At 48.1% G+C, this 12,057-nt stretch overlaps 1 protein-coding gene across 3 annotated transcripts in view; it reads right to left on the minus strand.

Moving 5' to 3' along the window:
* Positions 1 to 12,057, minus strand: part of LIPC (lipase C, hepatic type) — a 187,223-nt gene that overhangs the window by 17,531 nt on the left and 157,635 nt on the right. For all 3 annotated transcript variants that reach the window (XM_012181458.3, XM_042252391.1, XM_012181459.3), the window contains 4 exons: positions 7,810 to 7,992; positions 6,919 to 7,036; positions 4,015 to 4,248; positions 935 to 1,180 (listed from right to left, as the gene is read on the minus strand). In XM_012181458.3, the coding sequence (XP_012036848.1) occupies positions 935 to 1,180; positions 4,015 to 4,248; positions 6,919 to 7,036; positions 7,810 to 7,992 (781 nt within the window). The remainder of the gene's footprint in view (positions 1 to 934; positions 1,181 to 4,014; positions 4,249 to 6,918; positions 7,037 to 7,809; positions 7,993 to 12,057) is intronic.

Genomic DNA, 12,057 nt, shown 5'->3' on the forward strand with positions numbered 1-12,057 from the left:
TTCTTCTAGGGAGGGCCTCAATAAGACAATAATCTCTTGTAAGATAAGCTGATTAAAATTTAGGAAGAAATGGGGAACCACAAATGTAGTCTGGAGCCCAGGTTTTTCCTGGAAGCCATGAGGAGAGATGAAAGCACTGGGTTCTAGTCTGGGTTTGGAGAAGCTTCCAAGGCCCTGTACAATGAAACCTGGTGATCCAGGCCTTCCGGATCTAACTTTCTGTTAGCGGAAGCACACTGACTGAAACCGCCCATCCTGGTCAAGCACCATAGTAATCACTTGCAAGGAGGTCCTGGTAACGAATGTGGAACTAACAAGCTACCACCACCTGGAGGAGTTCTGGAAAGGTCAAAAGGAGACACCCTGTGTCCTACCACATTCCAGAATCTTCCTTGCTGAAATCCATTTTGGCTGAGCGATGCGTGTGCCACCAGGAAGGACCCTGAGTCAGAATGATTGGCCAGAGAACCTGGAAGCTAATCCCGTCACCTTTAAACCTGAGGTGTCGAGCCACATGGAAGAGCAGTCCTCCTGGGTTCCCTTACTCTCTTGCTCTTTGCCCGGGTGCCCCTTCCCAATAAAGTCTCTTGCTTTATCAGCTCGGACAATTCATTTCTGAGTGTTAGAAAAGAGACCACTCTCTGGTCCTGGAAGGGGTCCCACTTCCTGCAACAATGCTAGGGGACCATGAAAATGGATGAAGAGAGCAGCCAACCAAAGGACTGTTCCAGAAAGTATCAGGCTTTCTCCTCTAGCACTTGTCAGCGAGGAGGCCACATTCTTGGGGAAAGAGAGAGGCATGTGTCATCATCCCGGTCTGGAATCTGTGCAAACAGCAGATCCAGCAGTAGCTCCAGGAAAAGACTCCGGAGAACTTGTGAACCTTCAGACAAGCGGCTGCATTCTGCCCTTGTGAAGGCTCCCTTGCACTCACCTTTGAACGGGGACTGGGCTCGAGTCACCAGGAAGAGGCTCTTGCTCTTCTTGCTTTGCCACTCCTGGCGGGTGTGGTAGCCCAGCGTGTTGCAACGACCCTTCTTGCAGCTCAGACACAGGCCTTGGCTGAAGCTGTCCATGTCCCTGCACAGGTAGGCCGTGCTCTGCATGTCAGCGTGCAGCAAGGAGTCGATGAAGAGGTGCACTGACCGCTCGTGGGCACATTTGACGGTCTGGGTGATGGCTGGAACACAGGGCAAGAAGGACGTTATCATCTCTTAATCTGGAAGATCACCTTGCTTCTCAGTGCAGGGTAGCACCATCTCAGGAAGGAGGACGGGAGCGCTGAGGTCAGAGGTCAGCCCACTGACTACAGTGGGTGGCATAGCTGTCGGAAAACTACACAAAAAGTAGACCCTTTGCAGGCACTTACTGTAGGGGCATAATCCCAGGCTCTGAAGGGCTGCTGAGGGCACTCTGTATGTTATGGTAGGTGTTTTAATAGGAGCCCTGAGTCACTAAGAAAATACTGAGTTCTTTAAGCCAGTGTGTGTGTATGTGTGTGTGAATCGCCCAGTCATGCCTGACCCTTTGGGACCCCATGGACTGTAGCCCGCCAGGCTTCTCTGTCCATGGACTTCTCCAGGCAAGAATACTGGACTGGGTTGCCGTTCCCTCCTCCAGGAGATCTTCCTGACCCATTGATCCAACCCAGGTCTCCTGCGTTGCAGACAGCTTCTTCACCATCTGAGCTACCAGGAAAGTTCTCTTTAAGCAATTCTTCTGGAAATAAATTGTAATTCATTTTGGAAATATTTTAGTCTCAAACAGTTAAAAATGCACAACTGCTGATGCTGTAAGGGTGAGTTGGCAGAACAGGCTTGTGTGGAATGCCTCTTTTTATTTATTTAATTAAAACAATTATTTTATTTTTGGCTGTGCTGGATCTTTGTTGCTGCACACAGCCTTTCTCTGGTTTCGGAGAGCGGGGTCTACTTTCTCTTTGTGGTGCACAGGCGTCTCATTGTGGTGGCTTCTCTTACTGTGGAGCACAGGATGTAGGGTGTGTTGGTTTCTTCAGCAGTGTGGTGCACAGGCTCAGTTGCCCCACAGCATGTGGGGTCTTAGTTCCTGGACCAGGGATGGAACTCATTCTCCCTGCAGCGGAAGCGGGGAGTCTTAACCACTCGACTTCTAGGGAAGTCCCTGGAATGCCTCTTTTCTTAATAAAGCTGGCTAAGCCAATGCCCAAGCACTCTTGGGACTTGACTACTGGTCTTGTGAGAGCTGAGGCCTCCCTGACCATGTCCCAGAGCAGCCATAGCCTGCTCAATGTAACTGACCTAGACGACCAGCATGGGGATTTGCTTCGAGAAGGATGTGCTCCAGTGACCAGGTCTGAATGGACCTAAGCCAAAACAAGTTTAGGAGGTTTCTATACTAAGGATTTTGACCTTTTTGGGGGAGGGGAGGTTGTTTGGGGGTCTCCAAATCTTAATCTTTAGTGTTCTCTAGGAGTGTTGAACCACCGCAAGGTATGACAAGAACTTCCTGTGAAAGTGGACCCCAGGTAGCTTAGCCAAATAATTTTCCCCAGGATTAGTCATCTCCATTCCTGGTCACAAGCGGCTCTATTTGTTGAGCACTCACTATGAGGCAGGTGCTACTGAGTACCTTCCCTGAATATTCACCACAGCTCCTCAAGGCAGCTCTTACAAGTGAGAAAACTGAGTTTCAAAGACAGTCTCTAACTCATGCAAGCTCACCTAGCCAGGAGGTGGTGAGGATGGTAAAGCAGTTATCAACTGACCACGTCAACACATTCACCCCAGAATGGGGTCACTTTCAAACATAAGGGTAAAGGAAATGGAGAAAAACCACCCTAAGGTGGGCAAGCTAAACAAATATACTTGGTCCCATCATTCTGAAGTTTAGCACAAAATAGAAAATGGTAGTAATTGGGCAGAGGCATTCACCAGGTGATCAGTTAATGAACAGCATCTAGGGGTCTGTGTTGACCTTAGGGAGGGTGTGGATCTGGGAAGAGAGCTGGCTGATCACCAGGGACTGCTGGTGATTAGAGGGCAGTGATCGGAGAGAGATGTTAAGGAATGATAAGGGGAAATTCCCAGAAAGTTCTCAGGCTGGTGAAAGGCTGGAAGTCCAGCCAAGATGAGATAATGTCGAATGTGAAGGTCATTCTGATACAGGAGACATGAAGGTGGATAAGGAAACACAAGATAGTGTGTGCTCAGCTCAGTTTTCAAATGATTGGGAGAAGGTGGTAAGTAGGGGTGGGCTGGGGGTCTCCAGTTGGCTTAGAGTGAGTTGGCAGGTCTTAATCAGGATATTATTTTATAATAAAGAGAAACTTGGAATGCTTATGAAATGTATGGTTTTTGCTCACATTTTTGTTCTTTAATCCAGGGCCTGTTATCAAGGTTCATGTCAATGTTTTGGTTTTAGGGTTTGAGAGAGAAGGGGGAAAACACAACCCAGATAATGCCACAGTCATTTTCTGCACTGAGACAAAGTCCCAAGGAAGTCACAAGGACCTATTTAGAGCTGAACTTTGAAATAGAAGAATCTCAGTAATGAATGTCCCGTGGGGTCAGCTGATTAAACCTCATACTTGGGAGACCAAGAAGCCATGATCTATTAAGTGGATTAGCATGGGGCCAGAATAGAGGCTCCCCCTGAATGAGGAAGCTTCTGGAGAAAGAGGAATGACCACAGGCAGCAGGGCTCAATTTTCAGAAGGGCTGATACCCCAGGAGAGACTTGGCTGGGTATGGTGAGAGGAGATGAGAAGTGGGAATTCCTGGATGTGCCCTCAGCTCATCCTCCGTGTCTGAGCTTCAGCAACCACTGTCTGTGAAGAGGAAGGTCTTGCCTGGGAAACAGCACCCTTTCCCACTCACACAAGCCCTCTCTGTGCATGGACTAGGTGACCATTCACTTTGAGCCCCATCCTTGCCAAACTCTTCCCCAAATCTCACAGATTGGATTCCCCTGGATCCAGAGGCCACACCAACTGTGGGGAGTGTAAGCCATCATAGGCTAATGTCTCTTTCTCACCATTTAAGCCATGCTTGGCGAAATGTTTGTAGAGCTCTAGGAAGTGGCATCCAGGCTGGTAGGAACCCCCATTGGGGTAGAAGTCATAGTGTGCTATGGGCTGTTTGATGCCCACACTCAGGCCCATGTGCTCCCAGGTAAAGGTGTGAATGGCGTCCACAAAATTGGCGTCATCTGGTGAAAGCCGGTCACTGAGGGAGGCTTTTTCAAACAAAGGGCCTGCAGCATCCAGCCCTAAGAGGAAAGCAACGGGAAGGATCAAATTGGAGCAAGAGGAGGCAGGGAGAAAGGCTCTTTTTAGCTTTCTGATGTTATTGCACATTCATGAGCTAGCAGGAAGAGGAAAATCCTAGGGCATAATCTTTCTCTAGAAAATCTTGCCATGACTTTTTTGCAGTAACATTAAAGTAATTCATGGTGCTTAAAATCGGACACAGGCTGGTTATTATCTATGGGGAAAAGAGGTTTGCAGGAAATATCCAGTGGTAGAAATGAGGTTATAAGGGAATGCTTGATTTATTTAAGCAAATCAGTTTTAAGTACCTTTCAAGCTACTTTCGAGAGCATCTGTTTGCATGCAAAAAACCACTGTGTTATTGTAAGTAGTTCTAACCTACCCATCAAAGGAAGAATTTATTTGCCTGCTTGTTGTCAATAATTTTCCTAAACAAGCTGGCTTTCTCTCTACACTAATGTCATCTCATTGGAATGTTCAGAACAGCCTTGGGACATTACTGTTCTCTGGGGAAAATGTCATGAGCAAATAGGATTGCTCACAGCTCTGTCCTTAAGTGACAGATATGTTTGCATGAGACAAGTGGCAGTCTCTGGCAGACTATAGTTGGCGAGTATTTATGCACTCAAGGAGTTTTGTCTATCTTTCTTCCTTTACCTTTTCTGGAGGACCCTTTGTTGACCTGTATCAGGCCTGGCTTCTATCCTCGGTGGGGATGAAGGAATTGACATGGGGTCATGACAGTCCCTGCTCTCCGACCCTCACCGGTAGTTACACGTGAAGGCTGTGGTTTATATTTCTTTCTTCATCAGGCTGACTATGAGATGACAGCAGAGTAGTTAGCTGTCCTGTCACTTCTGATGTGTGTGGGCCTGGCTAATAACGCCTGATGTGGCCTGTGACACCAGTCAGCGTGAAGAGGGTCCTGGGTCCAGTGCTGCCTCTCTGCAGTTCTGACTTATCCTTCTAGGCCTGGTTTGTCTGTGAAGGGCCTCACTGCCCTTCTGTGATAAGATCTTATGGGACATCTGTTCACTCCCAGCCTCTTGAGGGTTAAATCATGGAGGGCACCACGTATTGATCCATGATCAGGCCTCCCCAGTCACCAATGAGATGAAAAAAAAAAAGGAAAATAAATTCTCATCATGACAGACTGGCTTCATTTAAATGTCCGCCATCATCCTTATCTTTTCTCAATGCTAAAATAAATCTTTTCTTTTATGAAGGAATGGTCACAGTAGATAGCAGTTGCCAAAAGTGTTCGTTCTTGATAAAATAAAAGGTCACAGCAACTCTGTTCATCTGAAGTTTTGTTCAGACTGTTTTAAATTGTGAAATATTATTTTAGGCTGCTGGGTCTTGAAGGATGAGTAGGCATTTGGCAGGTAGACTAAGGTTTGGTATTCTAGGCAAAGGGAGTAGTGATTGCAGAGGCCCAAAGGAGCAAGAGGCCATGGCATGTTTGTAGTAGAGTGGAGAAAAATTTAGTGTCGTGAAAGTCTGGAGCCACAAGAAGGGAGCAGGGTGAGGAGATGTTGGAGAGCCTTGGGGACACTACACTGGGAAGGGCCTTGTCTAGGCCTCGGAAGTTTCACCCTGTAGGAATCAGTGGGCCTCCGAGACTGGGCTGAGGAGTCATCTCATCAGGCCTGTTCTTCTGAACGTGACTCTGGGTCAGAGCAGGGATGGGTGAGTATGGGTGGGGAGGATGAGGTGGGTGTCTGGGCAGCCTGCTAGGAAAGGCCTTCTTGTGCGTCATCAGCTCTTCCTAGGTATCTCAGGGTATTTCCAAGCTGGCATAGAGCTGGGGGTTTTTGGTGCTGGGATCCCTCCCCCAATCCAGATGGGCCCCAGCGTAGGATCCACGTGTTTCATTAAAGTGGAAACAGAGGTACAAACGTGGCTGTCACAGGAAATGTAAGGCTGTCGCTCCTTTTTTTCCTAAATTTATTTTTAGTTGGAGGATAATTGCTTTACAATGCTGTGTTGGTTTCTGTTGTACAATGAAGTGAATCGGCTATGTGTACACATGTATCCCCTCCCTCTTAAGACTCCCTCCCACCCTCCACCCCACCCCTCTAGGTCACCACGGAGCGCCCAGCTGAGCTCACTGTGCTCTACAGCAGCTTCCCGCTAGCTCTCTGTTTCACACGTGGTAGTGTGTGCATGTCAGTGCTACCTCTCAGTTCCTCCCACCCTTCCTCTCCCCGCTGTGTCCACAAGTCTGTCCATTCTCCATGTCTGCGCCTCTCCTCCTGCCCTGCAAATAGCTTCATCAGTACCACTTTTCTAGATTCCATGTATATGCATTAGTATACGATATTATTATAGCTGTCATTTTTAATTCACATTGGGATTTTAAAACTATAGGTTGGAAAATAAACTCTTTCCTATTACAAAAGTGTACCTTTTAGGTCCTATTTGGCATGACTGTGAGAGGCATTTGTTTGAGGAAAGGCGGTGATTTGCTCTAAATTCTCGGGGAACAGCAGTCTATGACAGCGGTCATGTTTGAAATAAATAGTGCTACAAGTCCTCCTGTGAACTCTAATACAGCTCGAAGGAAGCCGGGGGTGTGTTAATTATGAGCCTGTTGGAAAAGCAGGTCCCTGCTCTACGCCCCCGTGCAGTCGTGGAGATTATAGTTGTTAGTTATCAGGCATGGTTACCTGTAATTCTTCCAATCTTGTGCTTTCTGCTCATGTAACTGCCAGCGAATCCTGAGACATGTGCACCCAGGCTGTACCCAATTAGATGAACATGGCTTGGAGAAAATTGAACAGATTCCTGGAAGACAGTGGTGAGATGGTTGCAGGAGGGGGAGAGCTGCCTGGATAAAAGCCTTTCGTGGGTCCAGCCTGCTCTGGCTCTCTGTTCTTTGTACCACAAGTGAGATGCTTAATTCCTACTCAGGATCCAAACTGTTTTCTCATCTTGCTGACTCCGTCCTGCTTCTGCTCAGGCTCAGCTAGCCTGGGCCCCTGCCTGGTGATGCTACCTCTTGTCTGCCCATCTTTGTTGTTGCTGTTGAGTCGCTCAGTTGTGTCTGACTCTCTGAGACCGCATGGACTGTAGCCCGCCAGGCTCCTCTGTCCATGGGATTCTCTAGGCAAGAATACTGGAGTGGGTTGCCATTTCTTTCTCCAGGGGATCTTTCTGACCCAGGGATGGAACCTGTGTCTCCTACATTGCAGGTGGGTTATTTACCACTGAGCTACTAAGGAAGCCCCCTGCACACCTTTACCTGGACATAAATTCCTTGCAGGAGTGATCTCACCCATGCATATGGGAGTTTTATAGTTTACAAGGTGTGGTTAGATACCCTAGCACGTACAAGGAGGTGAGCGTAATAGGAATAGATGATTCTACAAGACAGGGCTTCAAGGAGGCATCCGAGAGAGCCCTGGGGTCTGGTCTCTTTCTTGTGCCTTCCTATTCCTGTGAGCTTAGCGGAAGTGGCATCCTGTCTTGGCTGCTGTAGGAGACCAGCCTAATTCACTCAGTCTTGGAGGAAGGGAGGGGAAGGGAGAGGAGAGAAGAGAGGTCGGGGCAGGTCTCACCTGCAGCCACTGGAGAAGAGCTGCGATCTCCTGGCCAACGAGGCGAGTGTTGCGGACGGCAGTGGTGTAGTGGTTGTGAGCCAGGGTGACCCATTCTGCCAGCCCCACGTTCACTGGCTGGGCCAGCTGAGACTTCAGTGCGGCTACCATCTCCCAGACCCAGTCTTCCAGTATGCCGTCCACCTGAGGGTGGGCCCACAGTATCATCAGCCTCCCGGGGAAAGAGGAGGGAACCCTGCATAAGCTGCTCTTTTTTCTTGCCCATCTCTTCCCTTCTCCAACTCTGGGTTCATTCTGAGTCTTTCTCTCCAAGAGAAAGGGCTTAACTTGGGGCTTCTCAGCACTGCTGTCATTTGGTACCAGATATTTCTTTGTTGTGGGGGCTGTCCTATGCATAGTAGGACATTGAGCAGCATCTCTGCCTCCACCCACGAGATACCAGCAGCACCCCATCACCACCCCCTCCAAACCTCAAGCTGTGAAAACCAGAAATGTCTCTGGACTTTCCAAATGTCCCATCCCTCAAACGAGAACCATTGTCTTAGCACTCTCTATTTTAGGACTTTCCAAGCCTTAAAATGATGTAAGTCTTTGTAGATGGGGTCTGAAAGATGGCCTGTCCTTTGAGGGTCAGCTCCCATGCTACCTCCTCTGGGAGGCCTGTGCAGCTGCCACTCTGAGTCACACCTCAATCACTTACTCTGTCCCCACCCACCGTGTTCTGCTTGCTCTGGAGGGACTAGCACCATGAGCTGGAACATAGTAGGAAATCATAACGATCAAGTTGATTGATTCTGGAGAATCATTCTGTGCATGTACCTGGTTGAGAGCCAGTTTGCAGGACACGCCTGAGGGTTCACAGAGCAAAGATGTTTGTGTTGGGTCTTGAAGGATAAATAGGAATTCACAGGTGAGAATCAGGTGGGCAGGTAAGTATGGAGGTGGTTGGGGGCAGAGGGGGTGTCTAGGGGATTCCAGGTAGAGGAAACCATGTGCACAGGTGCACAATCTCAAAAGGGCAGTGTGATCTGTCTGGGAAGAGGGGAAGAGTCAGGTGTAATCGAAGATATGAAAACAGGAGTGAAGCTGGACAGCAGTACTGATGGTCTGGCTCATGAGTAAGATGCTTTAATTTAATAAATGTCCACCTAGGACCTTCTATGTGGACGTAGCATCTTGGGTTCAAAGCTAGACTCTCCTAGTTACTAGCAGGGTGACCTTGGGCAAGTTATATAACTGGTCAGTGGCCCTGTTTCCTTGTTGGGAAAATGGGGGTAATAATAGTGTCCTCCTTCCAGGATTGTTGTGAAGATGAGATGAATGGATAGACATAGAGCACCTAGAACAGTGCCCGGAACACAGTGAGGACTCAGTGCATGGCGGTTACAACAGCTGTTGTTGGTATTACTGTTACCAGCAACAGTAGATGTACTTCAGTCTGCACAAGATTTTGAAAACAGAGAACTCATTCTGGTAAAAGGATCACAGTGAGAGGACCCTGCTGTCTTCATGTCTGTGAACAAAATATTTAGTCAGCCATTAATTCAGTTAACAAAGATTTTTAGAGCACCTAATATATTCAACAGTATGGATCCTGTCCAGCAGAAGATAAGACAAAGGGCACACTTGGCAGAAGGCACAGCCTGTGTTAAGGCCTAAAGGAGAGAAATCACATGGCCTGTGGGAGGAGCTGCAAGCAGAGGTGAGGGGGAGGTGGGGAGCGTGGTGGTAGGGGCAGGGTCAGAGGGGGAGTGCCTGTTCTGCTGTGTGCAACCTGCCTTACTTTGAGGCTCTCAACTCAAGTTCCCACCTCAAGTCAGACATCAAGTCCATAGCTCTGTTCTGTCCAAAGCTTTGCTCTGCCTGTTTTCCCTCCTTCCTAGTTTCTTTTCTTTTCTTCTCTTGTAAGGGAAGGTCCCTTACGACAGGAAAGATGGCATGTTCTTCCCTTACAATGGCTCGCCTTCCAATCCCCCCTCATCTACTCTGTTCCCATGGGAAAGCTTTCCATGCCTGATCTTTTTTGTTTGGCTGGACCACATGGCTTGGGAGATCTTAGTTCCCTGACCAGGGATTGAACCTGGGCCATCACAGTGAAAGTGCCGAGTCCTAACCACTGGACTGTCAGTGAATTCCCTCCACGTCTGATCTTTAGTTCCCTTTAAGATGGGTTTCATCTCAGGGTGCTACCCTCTGGCTCCAATTCCATGCTTTCCTTAAGGGAATAGGGATGGAGCTCCTGGCTCAGCTGGAGAGAGGTTGCTGTGAGCAGGTTGCAGTGTGATGGGGCCACTGTCAAGTCCATCCGTGACAAAGGTTTGTGGGCTTTGGAGCATGAGGGTTTTGGTTTTGGATTTCTGTCCACTGAGGGCTGTGTGCCCATGGTTGCTGCTTGAGCCCTCTGGGCTGCAGTTTCCTCATCTAAGCGATGAGACTAACTCAAGTGGTCATGTAGGGAGCTGTGAGGGTTAAGTGAGCTGACGACTAATGTAAAGGGCCGAGTTCCTACAGGGCATCTGTATTAGGTCTCTTTTCTAGGGGCAGGCCAGCCTTTACTGCCCTCACTGCCATCCCTGTGCTGTGGTGGAATCCCTGCCCTTTTTCCCTAGGATGCGTGCTTGTGTGCTAAATCACTTCAGTCATGTCAGACTCTCTGTGACCCAATGGACTGTAGCCCACCAGGCTCCTCCGTCCATGGGATTCTCCAGGCAAGAATACTGGAGTGGGTTGCCATACCCTCCTCCAGGGGATCTTCCTGACCCAGGAATTGAACCCACGTTTCTTATGTCTCCTGCGTTGGCAGGTGGGTTCTTTACCACTAGCGCCACCTAGGAAGCCCTAGGATGCTGCTGCTGCTAAGTTGCTTCAGTTGTGTCCGACTCTGTGCAACTCCATAGACGGCAGCCCACCAGGCTCCCCTGTCCCTGGGATTCTCTAGGCAAGAACAGTGGAGTGGGTTGCCATTTCCTTCTCCAATGCATGAAAGTGAAAAGTGAAAGTGAAGTCGCTCAGTCGTGTCCGACTCCTAGCGACCCCATGGACTGCAGCCTACCAGGCTCCTCTGTCCATGGGATTTTCCAGGAGGAAGGTGCTGGTAGCCTACAAGAGCCCCTGTGCTTTTCTGGGATGGCAATAGCAGACACCCCACCTTGTGGCTACACCCACATGGCATCATGCGCTTTGCACTACCCCAGGAGGCCAGGTGTGGGGTCTGTTTTGTTCGTGTGAAGGGTATGAGTGAATACATGTCGAAAGACTGGTGGTGGGCAGATGGGCTCATTTTTCTCTCTAAGGTAGGATGGCTGGGGGTCTCAAGAGTAGTTTTCAAAGAGATGGTAGGGAAAGGTTTTCAAGTTATGAAATAGACCCCAAATCTCTGCAGGCTTCACAGTGTGAACCAAGCTTCAAATTGTGGGTGACCTAGAAACCAGTTAGGCAGAATTTCTTCTTGGAAACATTTGTTTGACTTCAATCATTGCCCACAATATTCTTTTCCCCCTTCTTCCACCATAATAGAATTTTAGCATCACTGAAAAGCTACACTTTCTCTAAGAGGATACATATCTCAGCCACCTTTCCATCTAGGTATGGCCAATGGATGTAATTGGAAGCATTTCAAAGATGCTTCTGGGAAGCTAACCTAAAAAAACACACTTGTATACCAAAAGCCAGCGGATGAATTGTATGGTTTCAAATAATACCTCAATATAGGTGTTTTTAAACAATCCCACTTTTTGACTTTTTGTGTATGTGTATATCTTTTACTACCTCGTGCTACCTGGGATGCAGATGTGATAGCTAGTGCTCTAGCTGCTATCTTGGATTATGAGGATGAGGACCATACTCTAAGGATGGCACTATAGTGAGCAGGGAATGAGCTGGCCACTTGAGGACTTCATTGACTAAAGCTCTTTACTAGTTTTGGATGACATACATCCGGATTGTTGTATGAAATGAAAAAAAAAACCAAACTTCAGTTGTATCTGAACTACTGCTAATTTGGGTTTCTGTTATCTGCAGCTGAACTTAACCCATACAGATAGAACATCTCATTGGGAGACTGTGTCTTCTGGCTTCCTATCAGCTCTTGGGAAACATGCAGATTCACCTTCATGAACTGCAGTCTCTTATGGGTGCTTATGTGCTGTGTGACCTCTTTGAGCCACATTTTATTATATGAAATGTGGAGATAATTATACTTCCCCTGCCCTGCTTACTCATGAAATTGAGATAATCAATGAGATAATG

This window comes from Ovis aries, chromosome 7 (assembly GCF_016772045.2).
Source record: "Ovis aries strain OAR_USU_Benz2616 breed Rambouillet chromosome 7, ARS-UI_Ramb_v3.0, whole genome shotgun sequence".
NCBI lineage: Eukaryota > Metazoa > Chordata > Mammalia > Artiodactyla > Bovidae > Ovis > Ovis aries.